We start from the raw sequence: 24,312 nt of genomic DNA on the forward strand, positions 1-24,312 counted from the left end.
TACTTTTTCTGCAAAAACAGTTTTTGGTAATTTTACACTGTAACTCAGAAACAAAAGAAGAGATTTTGATTATTGAGGTCATGTTGAACACGGTGATATAAGAAACCGGTTGGTGTAACTGGATCCAGAAATCAAAATGAACGGATGACAAAGTTTATTAAACATCTGGACAATGAATGGGAAGTGACTGGTAGGTAATCCAAATTTCCTTCTGAGATCTCATTTTAATTTATAAGTCTGGGCTTTTACCTTTGTCAAGTTTAACACGAGGAAAAGAGTGAAAGAGAATTGTTTCGGAGCTAATTTTAGGTAGAAAATATTAAACAACGTTGAGTCAGGTCCTCTTGTCAAGTACTTCTGACTCACGCTTGTTGGATTTTTCTACCTGGATTATTGAGTGTACATCAGGACATTAAAGGGAGAGGTTAACAAATTACAGCAGAAGAACAAAATTCAAGAACATGACAAAATAACCAAAATGTAAAACCAAACCAAGAGATTCAAAAATACTTTTTATAAAAGTTCAAGAATAAACACAGACTGTGACAAAAAGGAGCAAACGTTGTCACATTTTGTCTTCTAAAGTTACAAAAAAAACTTTTTGAAAAGGTAATCATTCAACTATTTACACTCTTGAAAAACAAATTGATAGAATATTGGCCAAAGTAAATTTTACTTATAAATACATTTCTGTTATTTGTGCAGACATTAACTATTGTTACCATACTTACATGGTTTCAGCTCATGTTAACATATTAGTTTTTAATTTTCTTTTTGCCCTGAACAGAACATTCACATAAAGTCTCATAAAAAAGGTAATTACTCCATGCTTTGTGTTAAATCGATGAGTATTTTATTGGTTAAAACCTTGACCTGCTATCGGTGTTTGAAAGTTTGTCAGGAAATTATTGTGGTCAGAATTCATCCTCCTGCTGTCGATTTTTGTGCTCGGTTTGTTTTGATGACGGTAATATGCGTGACTTTAATCCAAACACATCAAGATTAAAAGTCGGGGGATCAACAGCACCATCGGGACTCATCCGGTGGAAGTAAAATAAAAATTGTCTGATCAAAATTTCACAGCAATCTGTCTCATAGTTGTTGAGAGTTTACCGCCTGGCAGACAGACAATTATCACATCAAGCACGGCTAAAAGAGTCTCTTCTAGATGAACCAAAACACTGAGCTTAATATAAAAACAAACAGCTAAACTTTGAGTTCTTCTCTTAAACTTTTTATTTTTTCTCAGGTTTCACGAGTTTTATGCGCAGCCCGACCTGTGACATTTTCAACCCGCTGCACCACGAGTTGAACCAAGACATGGAGCAGCCTCTGTGCAACTACTTCATCGCCTCGTCCCATAACACGTACCTGACCGGAGACCAGCTCCTGTCCCACTCCAAGACCGACATGTATGCCTGGGTGCTGCAGTCCGGCTGCAGATGCGTGGAAGGTACGCGCGGATCTATGTTTAAATATAAACACACGCAAGAAATAACAAGAACAGCGGTAAATAATTAATTAAAACGTCTTTATTCCATCCACGTCCTGCTCTGTCAGGGTATAATTTGTGCTGTCTCACGTGTCATGGCTCAGTGGGACATTTGACAGAACAGAACATCATCATTCTAGTTATTACCAATACCCTGGGTTTCTCCCACTGTGACTAATCAATATGTCTGCTGTGAAAACAACACTTTTATTGCAATAGAATGATTTTTCTTTTTTATCCTCTGACCCTAAATAAGAAAAGATGTTATTTTTTGTGGCGTTAAAGCCATTTTGATGTGGGAAAATTTGTTAAAATCAAATAATAACAGACCCAAAGCTGCAACAACTCAGACAAAAATAGATGCGTATTGTATTTTGATTTCTTTATTTTGATTTTTAACCGCAAGAGAAAGGTTGCATTTCCATATGAGAAAAATACATCCAGTATATACTTACAAATATGTCCAAAAGTCTTGAATCATTCCTCATTTCTTTAAATTTTGCTTCCAAAGAGCCAGGCTTTCTTGTTATCTTTTAAAGTGGTTTTGATAAATAGAGTTTCTGACAATTTTCAGAGGAATGTTTTATTTGTTTAATTAATTTGGACTATATGATTCATTCAGGCCTAAAAAGGCTCCTAATCCAAGGGATGAACTACTGTTGTATCAACACATAACAGACTATTTAGAAAAGAACCAGCTTTAAATTTGTTCTTGTTACCAGCAGCCTCTCAGAAAGACACATTTTGCTCCCATTTTTTGAACCAAATAAAAAAAAAAAACCCAAATATAATTGCTTGACTCAAGGTGATCACCAAAGTGCTGTTAGCTGTAAAGTTGACAGATAGTAGATTTTTACCTGAAGGATGTTGCAAGTCTCAGGTACTGTGTCAGGTCTTTTAATAGATTGCTTTCTTATTTCTTAAAGATGAGACTTTCACAGATTGTTTATCAGCTGTTTTTGTCCTCCCCTTGTCCGCTTTCCTTACTTTTTTAAGCACTGTGCAATCTCCTGTCATGGTCAGGTATAAGGACTAGACAGAAAATTAGTGAAAACACAGCAAAAGTCCAACAAAAAATCTCTGAAAGACCTGCAGAAAGTCTCAGAATCTATTGTTCAAGACTGCTTTAAAAGAAACAAAATATTTAAAAAATGAGGCATGTTTAAAAACTTTTGTAAAGTACCGTATTTTACATTTCTGTAACACATTTTTAAACTTCTTATTTCCTGTAGTTGATTGCTGGGATGGTTCTGATGGAGAGCCGATGGTCCAGCATGGCTACACTCTGACCTCCAAGATACCCTTCAAGTCTGTCATCGAGACCATCAACAAATACGCCTTCGTAAATAACCAGTGAGTTCCTGTTTTAAACCAGTGAGTGGCTGCATGCAGATTTTAGTGAATGAGTTTGGAAACCTTTGTTCTTCCGTTGTCCCTTAACAATATGGAGCATTCGAACACACCATTAAAACTTCATTTTATTTAGCTTTTTTTAGTTTTACTGTGAATAATTGGATTTTTACATTATGTTTGCTTTAGGAAAAGTTTTATTGTTCATCACTGATTCCATTGCTGATATTTTCCCAAAAGCTGAGACATTATGTTAATCTATATACTTATGTTGGAGTTCATTTTACATCTTTATAGGAAACATCTGTCTGAAGAGTAAGAGATGTAAAAAAACCCCAACAACATTAAGGCTAACATTTTAGATTCAGTTACATTCACCAGTGAATGAGGAAAGATGGGGGATTGAACCAGTGATCTTCAGATTAAAGGATGAATGTCCAAACTTAAATAAGACACTTTATGTAAAACTTTCATTTAAGTATGCAAAATTTAGTGCATTGCCAGTAACCTGTTTCTGGCAAACATCTAAAAAGCTGCAACACTTTAACATAACATAACATAACATCCATATCAGAGAGCCTGTCATATGAAAACAAGGTGCTCACTCTGTAAAAGACTGTGTGGGCAACAACCTTATAATTATAATTTGTACAATTTCTCACCCTCCTGTTTTGCAATATTGATAAACGTGATGATGGTTTACTGTAAGAGGTTTAACAAAAAGTAGTAGAAGTTAGACATTTATATTTCTCTTGGTTGTAGAAGAGTGATTCCTGAAAGTAATTAGCACCTATTACTGAACCATCTGCTGAGCAGAGTTTCCTCTGGCTCCCCGAGGAGTTACTGATTGTTTCTGCCGGGTCCAACAGGACCCAAACAAAGTTGTGAAAGATGCAGCTTCCTGCTGTCACATTGGCTCACACTAACTGCCATCACAGCTTCCGATGACGGCAGTGGAAGAGTTAGGAAGCCATTTGTTTTATTCAACGACAGACACTGTTGGATTAGAGTCAGTTTTTATGTGGTTAAATAAAATGTGTTGATGCAGATGGACGCTTGGTGAGAATTGAACTAAAATAAGATTAAAGTCATATGTCTTTGCTTAATTTCTGTTTGTTTATAATAATAGAAGAATACACATACCTAAAAATAAAACATTAGCAAAAATATAAATTATGTTTGTTAAAATTTTTCCGATTTTCTTTGATGCAAATAAGTGTGGAGTGTGCCTGACATTTCAGGAACAGTTTCTTCTGCGGAACAAAATAACAATTTTTTTGTGGACTCTGGCACAGAAAACACAATGAAGGAAAGAGAAAAAACCCCCTTTTTTTGACATTGTAATCAGTGTCTGATTTGCAATTAAAATAAGTGTTCCTTTCAGGCTCAGCATTGCAAACAGGTACTTGAATTTCTTTATTTTTACTCTAAAATAGGTTTTCTTCCAAAGACAAGCTTTAACCAACAATCACGATGAATCTAATTTTTATTTCTCAGTACTGATGCCTGACAGAAAACATATTCCCTAATTAGAAAATGTCTGCAAACACTCACTTACTCTTACCTTCATACTTTATTAATTAGTAATCTGTAATCGTGCTGACAGGGAGAACAGATTAATAAACTGAACATTTTGTGCCTCTTTGTCTCTCCTGTTGCTGCTCCCTCCGACACTTTCAGTTAATATTTAATCTTCCATGCTCCCTGTTAATGTGATTAATAACCCCCAGGCAACATTTCTGAAGTGTAGTGATCCTCTACTTTTTCACAACACACACACACACACACACACACACACACACACACACACACACATTTTCACACACACATCAAGCCACCTCACAGTTTCACATGAAAGATGTGACTGGATATTTTCCTGTCATAATGACACAACTAAATCTCTTTCTAATATTGTTTTTTTTTTTTTTTTTTGGGGGGGGGGGGAGAGCACTCATGTGTGTGTGTGTGAGTAAAAGTGCATGCGTCGCTGTGCATCTCAATGTGTGTTTCAGAGATCAGAGGTGCGACTGGGGTTGTGTCCCCCGAGGGAAAGCTGTCAGTCTGACAAACCTGGCATTTGAGCAGTGCTGCTGTGTGGCCACAAGTCATTTCTGCTTTTCTAAATGAGAACAGAAACAGACATGACACGAGATGAAGAGAGAAATCCAAAAACACCTTAAAGGATCAAAGGCCCAGCAGTCCTTGAAGGAATGCGTATCGCCTGCCGCCTTTCGTGCCAGAGTTTTACGTGAAAACCGTCCGATGTTGAGACTAGAGTTTTAGCCGTTTTGGTCAAACCTTGCAAGTGACTTTATGCACAATCTTATGAAAACCATGAGATCTTATAAGATATGTTTGTGCTAAGAGTAAATGTTGGCAAACGACTCTCAGCTGCTTCTTTTTCTTTCGGCGGTTCCCTTTTCAGGGGGTCATTCTCCTCCATCTAACTCTGCTACTAGCTACTGCCAGACCAAATTTAGTTCAGTATCTTTAAAACTAACTGACTTACAGGCATTTTTGTGTCTCCTGAGGTCAATTGGCTGTGGCAGCCATCTTGAATTGGGCTGATTCCAAATGTTATAAGTTTAAGATGATCAATGATTACTTTCTGAAAGTTTCACAGAGTTAATGTTTTAACCCTCCTGGAGAAAGAGAGAGAAAGAGAGAAAGAGAGAGAGAGAGAGAGAGAGGGAGAGAGAGAGAGAGAGAGAGAGAGAGAGAGAGAGAGAGAGAGAGAGAGAGAGAGAGAGGCCCTTGGAATGTCGGGTCAATTTGACCCAAAGCCCACCGGACGGTAAAAACAGGTCTTGAGTAATCAGTTAGCACTTAGAGTATGAGTTGGAGATGACTCTCAGCTAACATCTCACCAAATTTTAGCTCAATATTTGTAAAACTAACTGAGTTATAACCATTTCTATGTTAGCTCAGGCCAATTAGCTGTGGCAGCCATCTTGAATTGGGGTAAATCCAAATGGTAATCAATTGTAGATGTACATCCAGTGATTCTGCTCTGACAGTTCCAATAAAATCTGTTTAGTTAAGACAAACTTACACATGGACAGACATGAGCAAAAACACTATCGCCCTTTTGCCTTCAACAAGGTGTGATGATGACTAAGAATTATATCAACAGATCATTCCCATCAAAGCCCATTAGGTACTTTTCAGACAAGATTTCTGCTTCTTCACAATGTAATGAAATTTATCATAACCTGTCTCTATTAATCCTTTTTACATTTATGTTATTTTATTTTTTATTTAAGATTCCCAGTGATTCTCTCCATCGAGAACCACTGCAACATCCAGCAGCAGAAGAAGATCGCCCAGTACCTGCGAGAAATCTTCGGAGACAAACTGGACGTGGGAGATGTGCTGAGCAGAGGCTCCAAAACGTTACCCAGTCCCCAGAGCCTACAAGGAAAGATTCTCATCAAAGTAAGAAGACATCACTCGATAGAGTCTGAGAGTCTGCGTTTCAAATTAATACCTTTTCAGATGAAAACACAACTCAGCACTTACTGTACTTGTGAATAAAAGCATCCGCTTCACCCCCACCTCCCCAGCTCCCTGTTCTCACTGCAGGCAGGAAAGAAAAGTGCTCATTATCTGTCAATATTTGACTTCATGTGCTCTGTGACTAAGAGTGGGGAGGGGGAGGGGACGACACTGCGAGGCTACTTGTTCCCAAACAGAGATGAAGAGAAGGAAAAGTATAAGTGGATAAAAGTAGGTCATTGTTTTAATCATGGATGGAGTGGGAGGGAGGAAGGGAAGGATGGCTGCAAGTTATCTCGGTGACAGATTGTTGGCTCAAATACTTTGCAGGAAGCACAGTGCAAACTCAAACTGACTGGTGACTCATTTGGGGCTGGTATTTTCATTTATTTAAATTATTACTTCGAGTAAACATAAGAACTAAAGCATAAAAGAATGAGTAAACTTGGTTAAAATTATATGGTAAAATTTACAATATATATATATATATATATATATACATATGTTTTTGGTCAGATCTTCCACTTTGTTCTAATTGAATGATACAAACAATCTGTTTTTTTAAATTTGACTTTAAATTTCAGAACATATCACATATAATGCTTTTTAAAACCCATAGGAAACAAACCTACCATCTGATAATTTGCTTCGAAGGTGCAGGATTACAGACTGTTGGCAGGTTTTTTTGGAAAGTTTGCTTTTACTTTGGTTCATTTGAACAAGTTCTGGAAATCTTTCAACGACAACTTGGTTCTGTGGTTTGGAGAACTGAGGCTGTCAAAATAAAACTAAATAAATACAGAAATAAATAAATGGTTCGATGAAATTATTGCGCCAACAAATAAATAAATAAAAATAAAAGGAAGAGTTTTTGGCAAATATGACTTTATTTTGGCAGTTTCAGTCCTCCGTACTGAAAAGAACATATCTCTGTTCTTTGTACAGTTTTACCTCAGATCAGATTTCCTGTTAAGCTTATTGGATTGGTGTATGAGTCAAACACATTTTTTTCTTGAATTTATATTTGCATCACATAAAGGAAAGCTTAAAAAGATAGTTCATATCTTTTGAAATCTGTTTTTTTATATAGGTTATAAACAATTACATAAAATTCTTTGTTTTTTTGATGAAAGTGTTAACACTTTCGTCACAGTCTTGGGCGGTTTCAGCAAGATCAGCATAATATTTCTGCAGGAACAGTTGTATAATGCAAAACTGACTATTATGTAAAGGTTTCTAAAATAACATTTACATGAACGGCTTTAAAATCTTTAAGCTTGGAGTTGTTTTAAGATGGCAGCAATCCACTTTGGTCCCAATCCCACCTGTTAGCTCATCAGTATGGCCAGAAATAAACTCTGTTTCTCCAAACTGAGGTTGTTCAAAGAGGTATCTGCAACAGGTAAGATGTTATTTGTTCATCACCTTTTAACAGACTTTGCTATTCTTTTAGGGTGGTGGCTGGTAGACCTTCTAAAGCTAAGTTTTCTGTATAAGGGTGACATTTTACTAATATCTGAAACATACTGTAGATTTTCTTTTTATTCCATAAACTGTAACAACACTGCAAAAGGTAAAAAAAAAACAACCTCTACGAAGAAATGCCATAAAGCGAGGGTGTACTTCCTTCTGCAATATGAAACTCCTTTGTAGGCATCACACGACACTCCTGAGCAGCGTGCTGCATTTAAGATGTAGCATTTTTATGGTTGCTTGTCCTACAGAATTGCAATGTCAAAATCTTCCATGCTTATCTTTTTGTACCACCTGCTGCACTCTAAGGGCCAAGCAGGTCCTGTGAAATGCGATCTGTCAATCATATTTGGCATGATTTTAAAAGAAGACATTCAGACACCTTCCTATAAGAAGTATCAGTTTGGTTTTTTGTTGTACAGCCAAATACAATCATCTTCACCTGTTGTGTGAAGGAAGACCATGCTGTAGGATCCTTGACTCTGTCCCTTGTCAGTGAGACATCTACAAATTCAAAAAGCATTATTGATTTTCTATAAAGGCCCTTTATTCCTCCCACTTTTTTTATACTCCTGAAAGCCTTTCACCTTTCCGTTTCTCCCAGCAGACCAGAGAGTGCACAATACAGAGATATTTCACAAAGGTTTTTGACAATCACATAAAGAAAGAAGAGCGACAGACTGCTCAGGGGCAGTGGTTGAAGAGGGGGCAGCGATGTCAACCAGGGAGAGACTCCATGTGCTGCAGGAAGCTTTGAGCCTCGGATTTTTATTAGAAGAAGCTGCTTAGAAAACCTCCACTCCCACTCACACTTGGAGAATGGTTCACTAATGGGCTTTCAGCGCACTGGAAGAGCTTCTTAGGGAGTTTCTCCGGGAATCTGCTGCTGTGTGTGTTTTTAAGACTGAGAATTCGGCGTCCTCTTCTGTGCTTAAAAGTGTCAGAAATGTCTTTTTACCCTGTTAATCCTGGTAAAAAAAAAAAACTACAGAAAGGTTTTAAATATTTATTTTCTATGAACATTTTTTCAGTCAAACATAATCAACTGTGATGCGTTATTTTTGGGTCATCTTTGATATGAAGTTCCATACGTATCAAAGAGATGCACTTACCACACATGCATAGTTTCTGATTGTTGATTTTCCTCCATCTCTGTCTGTTTTCTCTGTCCAGGGGAAGCGCCTGCCTGCCTATTTGTCTGCCGATGCTGAGGAGGGGGAGGTGTCGGATGATGACAGCGCTGATGAAATTGAGGAAGACTTCAAACTCAAAAGCAGTAATGTAAGCAAGACGAGTACAGCTGTAGATGTAGAGTGTGCACGAACACCAAAGTTACCTCTACACAGGCATGCGTGTGGATTTATTGTTAGGTTAAAGATTAGAAAGAAAATTAAAGATTGCACTTTCATTAAATAAAAGAGAAAAGAAATCCTGCGGCAAAAGTTTCATGAATCGCTAGACGGAAAAGATAATCATTCACTTTTAGAGTCAACCCAATTCAAGATGGGTGCCGCATCCAACTGACCTTCAAAAGCTCAAAAATTGCTCTAGCTCAGCCAGTTGGACAGATATTGAGCTAAATTTTGATGTGGTAGTAGCTGTGAGTCATTTACAATATGTAGTCTGAGCTTGACGTCTTGCAAAATCACACACAATTGTGCTTAACGTAATTTTTAAGATTTGACCAAACGGCTATAACTACATTAATTCTCAGTGTGAGAATTAATGAGAATGCTAAATCTTTGGCATGAAAGGTGGTGGCCGGTACGCATTCTTTCAATGAATGCTATGAGATTTTATCTAAATACTTCAGTTTCTATTTCATTAAAAAAATTCTATGTGCAAAAATTTATCTATCTTGTACATTTTTATTTATTTTTGATGTGGATCCAATGAAGACCTGAAGTTTGACAGCAGAGAACAGACCAAGCAATTAAGAAAGGGAACACTGACTTTTCTTTTAAGGATTGCTTGTTTTACATTTAGATTTTATTCCTCTGTCATGAAGCTACAAAACTAAGAGGAAACCTGCTTGAAAAGGTAGTTTGCATCTCTGTGATAAACCAGAGACACCTATAAAGACATTGAGAAGCACCGTTAACGCGCTCCTGCAGTACTGCTGTTTTGAGGGGGAAAAAAAAGACAGCTTGTTCTGCCTGAAAAAGCAGAATCATGAAAAATTAAAGACAACTTCACCTACATATTTGTTTGAAAGCTGCTGCAGGAGGATACCTAAATCGTCTTGGAAAATTTATAGGAAATCCAAAAAGCTCTACAAATATGCATTAAAGACAAATTTAAAAAGCAGAACGGTTTGCGGTTTAAGAGGGTTGCTGCTGCCGCATTGCAAAATACGCCAATGTGAGTTCCAGTCGGAAGGGGGAGAAGAAGAGGCATTTAGCTGATGCACCTCTGACTCTTGAGAAAGCCTAACAGGAAAAAAAAAAGGACTGCTCATCCAAATGACTTCACACTTGACACTTCTCCTCCTCCTTGGTCCCAGCAGATCAGATTGTCGAGAAAAGCAAATAACAGCCACACTTACAGAGAGAGTCTTTCTTTTAGAGTGGAGTCAGTGAAGCCATTTGTCAAACAACCTGTCTGGGCAGTTTTCCTTTATATGTCTTTGTAGTTTTCAGGCAGCAGTATGTGTCCACCTACACCCACAACACGACAGGAGTCAGTTAATGCGATCTTAATGGTATTCTTGTAGTATTAAATGGATCGTTATGTTTGTGGTCGGGATGTTTTAATGGTAATTGCTGAAGATTATCAAAGCCTAATGATTCCGGATAAAAAAAAAACAACCTCAGCATTAAGAAGTTTTGAGGTTTTTTGTTTAAACTGCACATAACCACGGTGATAGATTAGGTTTACAGAGAATGGATGCTTCAGACATGTAGCTTTGTCCCCGGCTCTTTTTTTCTAATTATTTTCAGTCATCGTTTTTGATATTTTGTGGTACAGTAAAGCCAGAGAGCTGCTTAGCAAATTAAAAACAGGAGAACACTCGTGTTGTTTTCCAGACGCTTTCGTTTTGCGAGCAAATGTGGCACCGGTTCTCCACTTTTAGCTGGAGGCGCGAAGCCGCAGATGCCACTGCAGATGATCACTGCCATTTTTGAAAGGGATGTTGGCAGATTACTGGGAGGTTTTCTATTAAAGTCATTAAACCAGTATGCTTTCACAGCAGTCACCGCTAACATCTCACTAATAGACTGATATACCTTTTGCAGAGCAGAGACTTAAGTGGTGTAAGAATCATTGTTATATATGTGTTGTTTTACTCTTCATGTTTATGATGCTAATCTATTACAAGAAAAATCTGACAAACTTGCCCAGCTGCAGGAGCACACATGACTATGAAGACATAGTCATGCATGTAATGTAGGAGTAGTGGACAATGCTTCATCTATTCACATTTAAATGATAAGTGCAACCATTTAGGGCTATGTGATCCGAATACCAATATCAAGACACACAACCTTGAGGATCAGACAAGTTGCTGCATCACACTGCTGTGCAAACCCTGCTTATTTCATGCTGCTGTTTAAAACGCCAACTGAGAACACAGAACGAGAACAAAAGAATACTTAATCGATCAATTTGACATCGCAGGGCTCTAATTTTTTTTCGCCTGATGGCAACAGCTCATGCTCAGCGTGCAGATTATGAGATGGATTCTTTCTGCATGTTTGAGACTACACAAGTGAAAAGACGATTTGTGATTAGATCTGCAAACGCAATCGTTCCGGCCAACAACTTTCGATGCTACTCGGACTGGGCCGATTCATTTTTAAGTTTGAAGAAACTGAAAGGTTTATGCATCAATCATCTAATATCTGATTAGACTTTCAGACACAGCCTGATAGATGATGTTTTTTGATCAAATCTAAACAGATGTAATCTTCTCAGAAAAATACTGATGTACAAAAACATTCCCTGGAGGAATCGGGGAACAGATAAAGTCAACGTTAATGTTCCAAATAAGGTTCTGTCCTTAAATACACATAAAACTCAACCGGACTCATTGCCTGGTCGTTTTTTTATTACTGGTCTTTTTTGGGTCAAATTTGATCTCAGGTTTTTTTTTTAAACATTTAAAATATAAACTATATAAATGATTGCAACATTTGTTTTTATGTTGCAGGATGGAACTAAAAATTTAACCATGCATGCACAGATGGATAAAAAACCAGCAACAAACACAAAGTGTGCTTCACTTTGATCATGTGGATCAACTGATATTCCTGTAAAGAAAGCTTAAATTATGTTTTAGACATTTTACTTCTTACTAAAAGTGCTAAACACATCCGTTGCCCAGAAGTTTTATTGATTTTGCACAACTTTTCATTTTTTGTCCATTGTTTGTCAGTTATGAATCTGGTTTTATGAGAGTGTGTTGTTTTAAAACAAGATCTGTTTGTGAATGCTCATGTTTTTATTAGGTGGTTAAAAAAAATAAGTTTATTATAACTGGCACTGGATCCCTCCTTTGCTTTGTTGCATTGCATTGAATCTGAATAAGTTAAACCAAAACTCATATTGACTCATACTGTATTGTGATTGATGGTTGAATCATTTTGTGAATAGAGCCTAAATTGTATTATATAAGTTTTTGCAGCTCATGTATCTTTAATAATCGCATTGTCTGCAGTATATTGTGGTGTGTATCTTATTGATCACAGACTGGAAATGCACAGCCCTAATAGCAGTTGTAGTGCAGATTTGATTCATAAAGTTTTGCTGCTACAGTTTGTTGGTTTGGGTTAAAAATCACGCAGTGTCCTCATTTTCACCTCCTTCCTCCACCTTAAGGGCAACGGCCACCACCAAGTGGAGTCTCACATCAGAAAGAAGCTGGACTCTCTTCTGAAAGAGTCTCGGATTGGAGACAAGGAGGACAGTGACAGCTTCAGCATCCGAGCGCTGCTCCGAGCGACGCACCAAGGCCTTCAGAAGAACCTCCGGCAGGTACAACCCCAAGGCTGTGTGCGGAGCTGTGTGTGTGTCGGGGAGAAATACTCATCTAGAGAGCAAGAGAAAGGAAAAAATAAATAAATAGGGGATGAAACTAGGCCACAGATTTAGTCATGGAGAGAGATGAAGCGAATAAAGTAAGTAAGTTGTTCCTGCAGCACTCGCAGGTCGAGCACACCCACAGAACAGATCCAAACAGCAGCTCTTCAGGCCACCCTGAAGGGGCTGCTGGGTTTCTGCATCCACTGTGTCACAACACGCCGAAAGTGGAGAGCGACAAAGTATCTGCAATGTTACTTAATATTTAATTTTGCTGCTTGCCTCTCGGTTTATTTTTAGAAGCTTCACTTTTCTGACAGCCATTTTCACGTAGTTGGCACGGAGCACCAGGGGTTTCCTACTCTTACTAATCTAGTTCTTCTTTGTTGGTGATCCCCTTCACCTCATTCTGTCTCCAAAGCCTCGTCTCTCCAAGTCTTCCTCCTCACTGTTATTTTCCTGATTTCTCGCCCACTGCTCTCTTCAGCTGTGTGATGTTTTATTGACTGCTGTTAGCTGCGGCTCCTCAAGCTCCTGAGCTTTAAGCTTTAAATGACTCACTGCATGCTTGTGTTGTTGGTATTTTACATCATACTCTATATAATCCCACATATTAATGAAAGCAAACACACCCAAACCCAAATATGAAAAGTCTTTGAGTCTGTTCTCTTTTCCTCTAGAGCTCCAACAGGGTTCTGAAGAAATCCCACAGCAGATCTCTTATCACAACGCTCAAACAGAAGGTAAGAAGTTAAAATTCTTTTCATCTATTTGTTCTGCTTCAGGCAAAGAAGCAAGAATTCATTTTTTTTGCTGCAGACAGCAATATTGGAGAACTTACACCGTCCTTTTTATCAGATACTCTTTATGAAAAGTTAGTTTTATTGTGTGAATGCTGGTATATATATTTTTTTTTTTTCCAATATAACTGTTTCTGCATACTTTGTGCTTTTTTTGCCGCCCATACATCAAAAATGTTGAGCTCATTCTTTTGGTTTTTGCAACTTTTATACTTTTCAAAATATTAAACATTATTTACAAAACTTTTTTCCATAGAAATATGTAATCTCCGCAGTTCCTTCAAACAAAAAAACCTAGCCGTTTTTGAACCCTGTTTCAGCATAATCACTCTTTTTTTGTATTCTTCCTTTTACTTTTAGTTAGCGTTCTGCTCATTTTATCTTTTATCTAGTGTTCTGCTTTTTGGCTTTAGCAAGTTTCAGCTTCTTCAACAAATTTCAGCAAAGTCATTCAAAGACTGCATTTTCACAGTAAATGCAATTTCTCTAGTTTGAATTGTATTGATTTTCAGAGGCAGCCTAAGGTTTTACACGGTTCTCACTATCATAACTCTAACATCTCTGTTGTTATCATGGCAATGATGTAATTATCTGTGTGTGTGTGTGTGGCAAAAAAATGTCATGAACCACTAGATGGAATTTAATGAAACATTTTAAAACATAGTTATCTAATATACATCTGCAAAAAACACAATGACGGCAACAACTCAGTCAATTTTACAGATATGGAGCTAAAATTTGGTGTGGTTGTAGCTGAAACTCAACCCCAACCCATGCTCCAAGCAAAAACAGATCAAACAAAATCCTTGATCCAAACTTTGGCATCAACTGCTGTGGTCATCTCTGTCTGTCTGTTAGGAAAAAATCTCATGAACCACTGGATGGATTTAAATAAAACGCTCAGATAATTGGTTACATATTTGATTAAATTCTATAGTCAAATTCAATATGGCTGCCACAAACACAACAATTCCTTTATCTGTCAATTTTACAGACATTGAGCTGAAGTCCAATGTGATAGTTGCTAAGAGTGAGTTGGGGTGACTCGTACAGACGCTGAGAGATCACCATATTGCTATAACAAGTCATTTGTCAGCAAGATGATCTTAGTTTAAATCTTTGGCATGAAATACTAGTTTAATTTAAATTTTTTTATAGTTATTTTTTCCACTGCTCATCCACCATGACTATTACCATAGTTTACCGTTCCCTCAGTTTTACTTTCCTTCTTTTTTCCCGCCTGCGTTTACCCACTCATATCTCCTCTTCAATCTTTCATGCCTCCCTCTGCACATAATTCACCCTCGTACGTGTGTACGAGTGGCTGTGTGTGTGTGTGTGTGTATTATGTATATAAATGTGCATGCAAGAATGAATGCATTGTGTTGGTAGGCAGCTTAAACCCTGTAATTATTACTAAAACTTCATCCACTTCTCAGAAGCAATTTAGCTCTTTTCGAAAAAAAACCCAACAACAATCTTGTTATAATTATTTATGTGTGTGTGTGCATATGCGTGTGCGTGTATATACATATATATATGTACGTAACACCTCAAACACCCACATTCCTGCATATGCACCCACATAAACTGATACTACAAAACAGCACTTTGATTGAACCTCTGCACATAGAGAGAGACACCGATAAAATCCTCTGGCTACTAGAGAATTGTTGTGTTTGGAATGAGGAGGCGGCATCACATATGATAAGTCGTATATTTAGCACATTTTCTAGGAAATTTACCTTGAGGCAAAGATATGGAGCAGAAAATAACTTTGTGCTCTGTAAACGTGTGTATTTGTTTAATGTTTTCCACGTGCTTCCTTGTCCAGAGGCACTCCAAATCAAGGCTGTCGTGTCAAACCGTCGACAAGGAGGAAGAAGTCCAGGAGAGGTCTGGGAGGGAGGCTGGAGGACAGTTCAACAGGTGACCTTTGAACCGCAACACCGCCAGTCACTGACAGCTGACAGGTTTGATGGCTGCGGCGAGCACAAAACAATCCAAGTCCTCAGTGGCGCTGTTGAAACCACTAAAACGCCTTCAGCCGTCATATAACATACACGTGTGCGAGAGGTAGAAGGATGGGGTCAAAGGTCAGAGTTGAAACTACAGAAAGGGAGAGAAATGTTTTCAATTTCTGCTTGTTTAATTTAAAAGCCATAAGTTCTCCTATGAAACGTGTGGGATTACGTTTACCTTCATGTCTGTTTTAAAACCATTTTTACTGTTGGAAGTAAATTTCTGACGTTTTACAAAGACCAAAACCCTGGATAGATGATTGTTGGACGGCAAGGTTATTAAATTATGGTCAAAGATAAGATTCAATTAATTTTAATTTCTTACAGAGCTTCTGTTATTTTAAATCTTCAAATGTAGATAATGGAGCTCATTTTAAAAATATAAGCCAATTTCTTATAATTATAAGAAATATTTTCTAGTAAAGGTTTTGTGTAAATATCAGTCTTTGTTTTTACAAAATATCTCATCACTGATTGGATTTTAATGAAACTCAGAAAGTAATAACTGGATGTACATCTACAATTTATTAACTTTTGGAGGCAACCCGTTTCAAGATAGACATCGCAGCTAATGGATCTCAGCCTACACAAAGAAATGGTTATTACTCAGTCTGTTTTACAAATACTGAGCTGACATTTGGTTTGGTAGCAGCTGACAGTCATTTACATACACCAAGTACTAACAGATCACAATACAAGATCACGTGTATTTGCACCAGACTGCGCTTAACATTATTTTCAACGTTTGACCAAAATAACTCCATCATTTCTCAACGCAGAATGATCTTAGTCTAAAACACTCGCACAAACAGCAGCGGGTGATATGCATTCCTTCAAAGGATGCTTTATTTTTACTTTTAGCCACTTATACATGTAAACAACACTCAAATGTTATACAGATTTGACTTGAAATCAATTTAAACCCCTTTATAGGGCCTTAATCTGCACCCGTATCGTGCATCCTAATCTGTTTTTGTTATAAGTATGACAAAAATGCATTTCTTTTTAAATATAGTGAAGTAAATTAAATGTTTTTATGCCACTGAGATGAACGGTTAAATTGTAAATTAGAAAATACAGAGAACTATAACACTGGATTGATATAAAATTCACATTACTGTATTTTGTGTTTTTTCTTTTACATACAATGTTTTCATATTTTCCTTTTAACCCTATTTCTGTATGAGTGAGTATTTGGCAAAACAAAGCGTGGTTATCGAGCTTTGTTATTTTCCCTTCAGATCTCCTTGTGCTTCCAGCCCCTGTTCCTGGTTGTGTATTCATATATGCGTCCCCTCAGGGATCGTCACAATACAGATTCCTGCAAGCAGTTCCTGCAATGTGACCGACTATCTCTGTGTGAAACTGTGTGCACGACGTGTAGGTGTATCAGTGCGTGAGTGTGTGAGTGTTGCTCTGGTCCCACTTAAGCTTTTTACCTTTGATGCTCCTTCCTGTGGATTGCAAGCTGCCTCTGATGGACAATCCTCTCTTTCCTGCCATGTTTTTTTTTCTCTGCAAATAGGTCAATGAGTGTGTGCAGATCTCATATTTTTACTCAACTTGCCCGATGCACCTTTACCTGACCTCACTGTAGCTCCTGTGTCCTTTCTCTGCATCATTTTAGGGGTGGAAGGAAGAGGAAGACGATGAAGTTAAGCAGGGATTTGTCGAACTTGGTGGTGTTCACCAATTCTGTTGCCTCTCAGGAGTGCTTAAATGAAGGTGAAATGCCAAAACTGACGCACACAGGCATGGATATTCACTCACGGATATTTTTTTTTTTTTAGCCCTAATCTCGTGAATTGTTTTGTCTTTTTCCAGGTACTCCAGGTGACGTTTTGTCATTCAGCGAGACCAGAGCACAATCTCTGGTCAATCACAGGGCTGAGCAGTTCCTGGCTTTTAACCAGAGGCAGCTGTCACGGATTTATCCCTCAGCCTATCGCATCGACTCGTCTAATTTTAACCCTCAGTTTTACTGGAACGTGGGTTGTCAGCTGGGTAAGACACGTCGGTCTGTCACTGAAAACTCTTAATAAAGACTCGTCTCGATTTAGTCAAGTGTCACCTGTCAGATATTAGCTGACACTTTCTGCACAATCTTATCCTTGACCTTCACGTGGCATTTCACATTTTTTAATTTGATGGCATCCAAATCTTTGGGTATCTACGGTAATTTTCTTATTTTGTGATTACCTCAGTGGGTAAAATATACACAATTTCTACAATTTTTAATTTAAAGGTGACATGTTTTCCTTGTGTGTGTGTTTGTGTGTTGACATGAAAACCCTTACCCAGAATCACGTTTCACAAATATGTAGGTGTGGTTCAGTTTTACACTTTTCATCTAAACAAACAGCGCTGCAGTGGCAGGTAGCCCTGAACAAAATTCATATTCATAAGGCAGCAAGCAAGGAAAAGAGAACAAAAACTTAGGCAAGACAAAACGGATGTATAATGAGGTCAGCAACGAAGGTGAGGTGATTACAAACTGAAACCAGGTGTGAAGGAAAGACAAAAAATATAGACAGAAAGACCCTGAGGGGATGTATACATGAATACACAACCAGGAACAGGGACTGGTGGAACAAGGAAATGTAGAGAAAGAAACAAACACACTGAAGGAAAATACTGACAAATCTATAAAATAACACAGAAAGTGAAGCTGAAAAGTCATTGACCAGTTCACAGATTCCATAATAATTCAACTATAAAACAATAAAACACCTAAAGCAAATGTTCTCAAACTCATTTGTTCTCAACTCAACGTGTAGTTGTGGTTTTCATTCAATTTGTTGTTTTTTTTCCTCCAAGCATAATGGTCAAAAGTTATATTTAAACTATTTCTTGTTTCGAGGTTTATTTTTTACCTTGAGTCTTTTTTCTGCAAAAAGTTGTCAGTTGCTCTGTTTTGCTTCCACATCTCTTTTAGTAACTTCCAATCTGTTTAGTTTTAGAGACAATAAAAACTTTTGCAAAATTTGTTTTTGCCTTCAGGGCTTCGCCAGTGTAGATTTTAAGATGTCTTTAAGAAGTCATTCTTTGTAGTTATTTTTACTTGCAGTTGAAATCATTTTTACTTATTAAAATGTTCTGCATTCCAGCTGCATCACAGGTTAAAAGCAAAATGAACACAACCAAACTCTTAAAGAAAAGGACGTGTGGTTGTGGTTTTCATTCGATTCATTGTTTTTTTTTTTTCTAAGCATAATGGTCAAAAGTTATATTTAAACTTTACACAAATGTGTTTTCTAAATGCATTAGAATAGTTAAGATGTGTTTTGTTTTTAAGTTTTAAGGCTTGTTTGAGTTTTACTTTAAAAAGATTCTGAGTCAGACTTTTCATGCTTAAGTTGCAGAAAATATTTTCATCTAATGAGACTTGAGGGTAGGTAAAAACTAGATTCAGCAAAATCTTGCCACGGGTAGTTTTTCTTTCTTTTTCTTTTTTTGAAAGGCTAGTCCAAGTCAGGTTTCTCAGTAAGTTTTTTATTTTCTATTTCCCAGAACTTAATGTGACCCCATAATTTTAATTTGGTATTGAGTAACTAATGAAATTTTTGTTTGTGATTTTTTTAATTTTCTTTTTTAGTGGCACTAAACTATCAGACGGAGGGGCGGATGATGCAGCTCAACAGAGCCAAGTTCATGGTGAACGGGGGAATTGGTTACGTCCTGAAGCCGCCTCCCATGTGTAAAGGTACACAATCTAACAAAATACACAAACAGGGAAACATACACAATGATGTGGAAATTATTCTTCAGCTTTGTTGTTTGACCAATGAAATACTGATATTTCTTTTACACCAGGTATAAAGTTACTGTAATGCAGAAAAAAATCTGGATTTTCAAAACATTTTAAATCTTAGGGATGCACAAAGAAAAATCTAAATGAAAGAGAAGCAAATGTATTTGCAGAAGTGTGTTTCAAACAAGCTATTTTTTGGTCTGTTATGTTCCTAATAGTGCTGTTCTTAACTTAACATTTCACATGCTAATAGAGTGAGGTGGCGTGTACCTCTTTCAATCTCCTGTCTTTTATGTCGACAGGCAATTATGCAAATGCCTGTCTGTCTTTCAGCAAGATTTCCCATGAACCATTAGATGTATATTAATAAAACTCTCACAAAGTAATAATTGGATGCCCATCGACAACTGATTACCATTTGTAGTCAACCCAATTTAACAAGGTCACTACAGTCAACTGACCTTAGAAAACACAAAAATAGCTACAATTCTGTCAATATTATAGATATTGAGCAAAAATTTGTAGCTGAAAGTAGCTGAGAGTAATCCACAACACATACTCTGAGCACACAAGTTGTTTTGGCATGCAAGGTAGCAGATGATAAGCTTTTGTCAAGCAGTGTTTCATTACTGATGTTTCTTTTCCTTCATGATATCATGACACACATCTGCATGCTCCAGATGAGCCGACCGGTAAAAAAAAAACAAAAAAACAATCTGACGTAACAATTCTTTCTTGATCTCAGCTAATTAAGAGTATTTGGAATTAGTTTTGATTAAAAAGATGTGTCGAAATATCAAATGTTATCAAATGAACTGCATTCACTTAAAGACCAGGTAAGGACCTGATTAGGATTTGTAGACAATGCTGTCCACTGTGAGGAAACAGTGACAGAGAGCCTGGAAGTTAGGATTAACTGATGACATTAATTAAAGTTGCTGTTCTGTTTTTTTGCTCCCTCTAGGCTCATTCAACCCATTCAGTGATGACCCACTTCCAGCTTGCCCCAAGAAGCAGCTAATTCTCAAGATCATTAGTGGACAGCAGCTGCCGAAACCACCAGACTCCATGCTGGGGGACCGTGGGGAGGTAAAACAACACAACAAAACACAAACACAGTGCTCTCAGAGTCTCCATCTGTCACTCTGTCTTTTACACGTTTCCACATACATTTGCGCTTTTATACTTGATGGCTCAGAATTGTTCGTGTTTGTTCACAGCACATATAAAAACAGCGTCATGGCTGAATTTGGATTCATTCTTTTGTCCTCTCTTCTCTAACAGATTATTGATCCATATGTTGAAGTGGAGATTATTGGTTTGCCAGTCGACTGCTGCAAGGAACAAACACGAGTTGTTGATGACAATGGTTAGAAACACACACGAAAACAACCAGATCACATCACTGTTTACATGGTTTTAATAGGACTTTATTATTACCACCTGATTATGTAATTTTACTCACCTAAATTATTATTTAGAGTATTTAGAATTAATAGCAACAATCCAAGACCAGGGACATTCTGATTCTCGTTAATACAGTGTCAGTTACATATGTTGCATTTTACTCTGGGCTGTGGAGCACTGGTAGGATCAAAAGTCAGATGAATTAATTAGAAACCCAAGGAAGCAGAACGTAATAAACTGCTGGTGTGACCCTTAACATGTCTCCACAGACGAGGGTTAACCACCAGGGGAGGACAAAACTATCAGCTGGGAAAGGTTATTCAGCCCTGAGGGCTCAACAGTATTATAGGATTAGATCATTGATCCCTGAAATAGAATACATCATTTGATTCAACTCAGTAACAACTCTTTTTTTTTCCCCTGTTTTTTCTGGAAATCTTGCAGGGTGCACTTCAGGCTAGTAGAATACCAATAAACACTAAATATATTTAACATACCTCTGTTTTTTGCACCCAGGTTTTAATCCTGTATGGGAGGAGTCGCTGTCCTTCACACTCCACATGGCTGAGCTGGCACTTGTGCGTTTCCTTGTCTGGGACCATGACCCAATCGGGCGAGACTTTATTGGTCAAAGGACTGTTGCCTTCAGTAGCCTGATGCCTGGTTTGTGCAGAATTCTTGTGATTTCAGCTTTTATGAGAGACAGTTCAGAGCTTTTGGAGTGGGGTGATGTGGAAAGGTTATCAACAATTAATATCTTCCCTGCTGAAGATAGCTCTTTGAACAATCACAACTTGGATAAATAGAAGTTATTTCATATCAGATTGCTGAGCTAATGGTTATTCTAAAGAGAGGCAAGATCAAAGTGGATTGCTGCCACCTTAAAAAGCTCCAAACTCCAAAAGTTCATTGCAGCTCATTCAGTTGCTGTTGTAGAAACCTTGACATTGCAGCCATTTTTACAATTCACAGTCATTCTAGCAGAAATATAAAATTCCTACTGGAAGTGAGTGGAACCCGTGCTGCACTGGAAGTGCTACAGTTAACTGTTGCTGCTATTTGTGCTTGCAAATAACTATAAAATCTATGCAAATAACTGCATAGTAAAATTGAAGGAATGTAAAAGGTTTTAAAATAGTCTTTGCATGAACTGCTGTGAAATTTTTGAAATTAGAGATTTAAGAAGACAGTAATCCCATTGTCGCTCGGACTAGTTATTAATTTATTAATCCAGTCAGAATTGAACTCTTTCTTCAAGTGGAGCTTGTTCAAAAAGATATTTACAACAAGTAAAATCTTAATTTTTGCAAAACTTTTCCACAAAACCACACTTCAAAAGATCTGAATTATGATTTTAAATTTCTAAATGTCTAAATAATCATGTCAAACAGTAGAACTATAGTATTTGTGTTAAATAGTGGTACCAGTTCTCGCAATAGTATTACCACCATTTAACACAAATATTCAGGTTTATGTTTTAGTGCATAATTTTGCTTCTGACTCAGACAGTACCGCAGCTTTGGGGCACATTATTCTGTGAATCATGATTTGACTGATTTGTGTCATAAAGCAACAGTAGTTTTTGCAGAGAGTTTTACTTATTTATTTGAGCTGACCCAAAATTCCCCTTGTGAGGCAGCCACTACACAACCAACAGTCTGATGGCAGCTTTCTTCAGCTCAGATTCCAGCTCAAACTCTTTCCCCCTTCATCTTTTAACAACAGGTTACAGACATGTTTACTTGGAGGGACTGACTGAAGCTTCCATCTTTGTGCACGTCTCAGTGCACGATGTCTATGGGAAGGTAAGTGCTCCAGCCCTGGTGTTTTTCTGTAGCATTCGACCATTAGCCTCTTTTGTCAGCAGAGATTATACTGTGGAGATAAACAGAAAATGTGTTTCTCTCCACACATCAGACTACTAAGGCTCTGCTCCTTTCTGTCTTTGTCTCCCTAGTGGAGCCCTCTTGTCCTGAATCCCAGCTTTACCATAATGCACTTTTTAGGAGCTAACAAGGTATAACTGAGACCCTGGGCTCTCTGTTGTGCTGCATGAAAAGACAATGCATGCTGCAGATGTGCAGTCTGTGTCCAGCCGTACCTTTTGAGATGTGTTTGTGGCTGAAATAAAGTCATACAGATTTCTTGCAAAGATACTGATATTGATATTTTTTATGCTCATTTTTATTTTTGTGTAGAGCTTAACAAAACAGTTAAAGCATGTATGCACAAAGGAACAACAGCTTCTTGCGTCTTGTTTGCTGTGCTGACAATACATGAGGAGTAAGAGTGCCATCTATTGGTATTGTTTCAAAAAGCATGCAGTTGTTTCATTTGCTTCAAATCAGATTCAAGGCTTTGGATATCTTGCCATTGTTTTCCTAATAATTAACACTTTTGCTTCAGGCCTTTATCTGTGAAAAATTGTGTTCAGTATGTCAGATGTGCTGTTTCTCATTTACTTCCTGTATGGATCTTCCTGTCCTCAGGGTAATCAACTGCGAGGTATTCGCGGTTTCTTCAACCGCTCCTCCAAGTCCTCTGTGGACACAAACACCAGTGGTCTTCGAAAGCGCTCCATTAGCGACCACCTCCTGCGCCGCACAGCCAGTGCTCCAGCGAAGGGAAGGAAGAAGACAAAAATGATGCTGTCGGAGTCAGTGGCCTCAATATCTGACCACAAGAACGGCACTGGTCCAGGAGGAGAGGGAGCGTCAGGGAAGGAAGAATGGGTGGAGAAGCCTCTCCAGCCGCGAGCGCCACTTATCCACAGGCCCATTTCCATGCCATTAGACAGACTTCTGCAAGGACAACTGTCCATCTGTTCTCCAGACAAGGAACAGCATGATATGGGAGGAGATACTGTCATTAGTAAGATTTTTTTTAATAATCCAAGTCAAAGACCAAATTAGTTACAAAATGCATTTAACACAAGAGTTAGTTTTTGAAATTTAAAGTAGTCATAATCTGTTATGTAATAGCGGTACTTAGAACATTTCGTTCACTTTGCTACATTATGTAATTAAATTAAAATTAGATGACAAATTAACCTTTTTTCTCACAGAATGTTTAGAGTGGCATTTGAAAGAAAAAAAAACATTTTAGCTGGAATTGTTTGACATCTTAATGAATCTAAGCTGCTTTCTGATTTTTCTCTTTCTTCTGCTACAGCTGTTTAAAACTCCATGTGAACTGATAGACTAATCTCCATAATACTTTAACATGCTTTTTCTGTCCCATCTTCATTTGTTGTTTTTCTTTATAGTTGAGAACTGACTAGGATATTTCTGCAGGTAATCTAAAATACCTCCTGTCTGAAGGTTGCATTGTTTAAAGACATGAGTATTGCGTTCATCCAGTGTATATTGTTTGAAAGTGGTCTCTGAGATATATTTTGATGTACCATTTAATTCCATTTGACCATGCCAATTCCATTTGATCATCTTTTCCCTAATACAATATTTGACAACATAAATTTGTATTTTTTTTCAACCTAAACAGCGC

General features: G+C 37.6%; 1 protein-coding gene across 5 annotated transcripts in view; it reads left to right on the forward strand.

Annotated features, from left to right (window-relative positions):
- The window catches only part of plch1 (phospholipase C, eta 1), a 73,300-nt gene that overhangs the window by 44,984 nt on the left and 4,004 nt on the right, over positions 1 to 24,312 (forward strand). For 3 of the 5 annotated variants that reach the window (XM_017437215.3, XM_017437216.3, XM_017437213.3), the window contains 16 exons: positions 1,250 to 1,453; positions 2,725 to 2,845; positions 6,106 to 6,277; positions 8,984 to 9,091; positions 12,629 to 12,784; positions 13,510 to 13,572; positions 15,464 to 15,558; positions 17,278 to 17,375; positions 17,475 to 17,654; positions 19,246 to 19,353; positions 20,366 to 20,490; positions 20,686 to 20,770; positions 21,325 to 21,471; positions 22,534 to 22,613; positions 22,766 to 22,825; positions 23,298 to 23,679. In XM_017437215.3, the coding sequence (XP_017292704.1) occupies positions 1,250 to 1,453; positions 2,725 to 2,845; positions 6,106 to 6,277; positions 8,984 to 9,091; positions 12,629 to 12,784; positions 13,510 to 13,572; positions 15,464 to 15,558; positions 17,278 to 17,375; positions 17,475 to 17,654; positions 19,246 to 19,353; positions 20,366 to 20,490; positions 20,686 to 20,770; positions 21,325 to 21,471; positions 22,534 to 22,613; positions 22,766 to 22,825; positions 23,298 to 23,679 (2,184 nt within the window). Of the gene's footprint in view, positions 1 to 1,249; positions 1,454 to 2,724; positions 2,846 to 6,105; positions 6,278 to 8,983; positions 9,092 to 12,628; positions 12,785 to 13,509; positions 13,573 to 15,463; positions 15,559 to 17,277; positions 17,376 to 17,474; positions 17,655 to 19,245; positions 19,354 to 20,365; positions 20,491 to 20,685; positions 20,771 to 21,324; positions 21,472 to 22,533; positions 22,614 to 22,765; positions 22,826 to 23,297; positions 23,680 to 24,073; positions 24,102 to 24,312 lie in introns of all 5 variants that reach the window. The other 2 variants (XM_037974369.1, XM_037974364.1) reach the window with 2 other exon arrangements.

This window comes from Kryptolebias marmoratus, linkage group LG2, assembly GCF_001649575.2.
Source record: "Kryptolebias marmoratus isolate JLee-2015 linkage group LG2, ASM164957v2, whole genome shotgun sequence".
Taxonomy (NCBI): domain Eukaryota; kingdom Metazoa; phylum Chordata; class Actinopteri; order Cyprinodontiformes; family Rivulidae; genus Kryptolebias; species Kryptolebias marmoratus.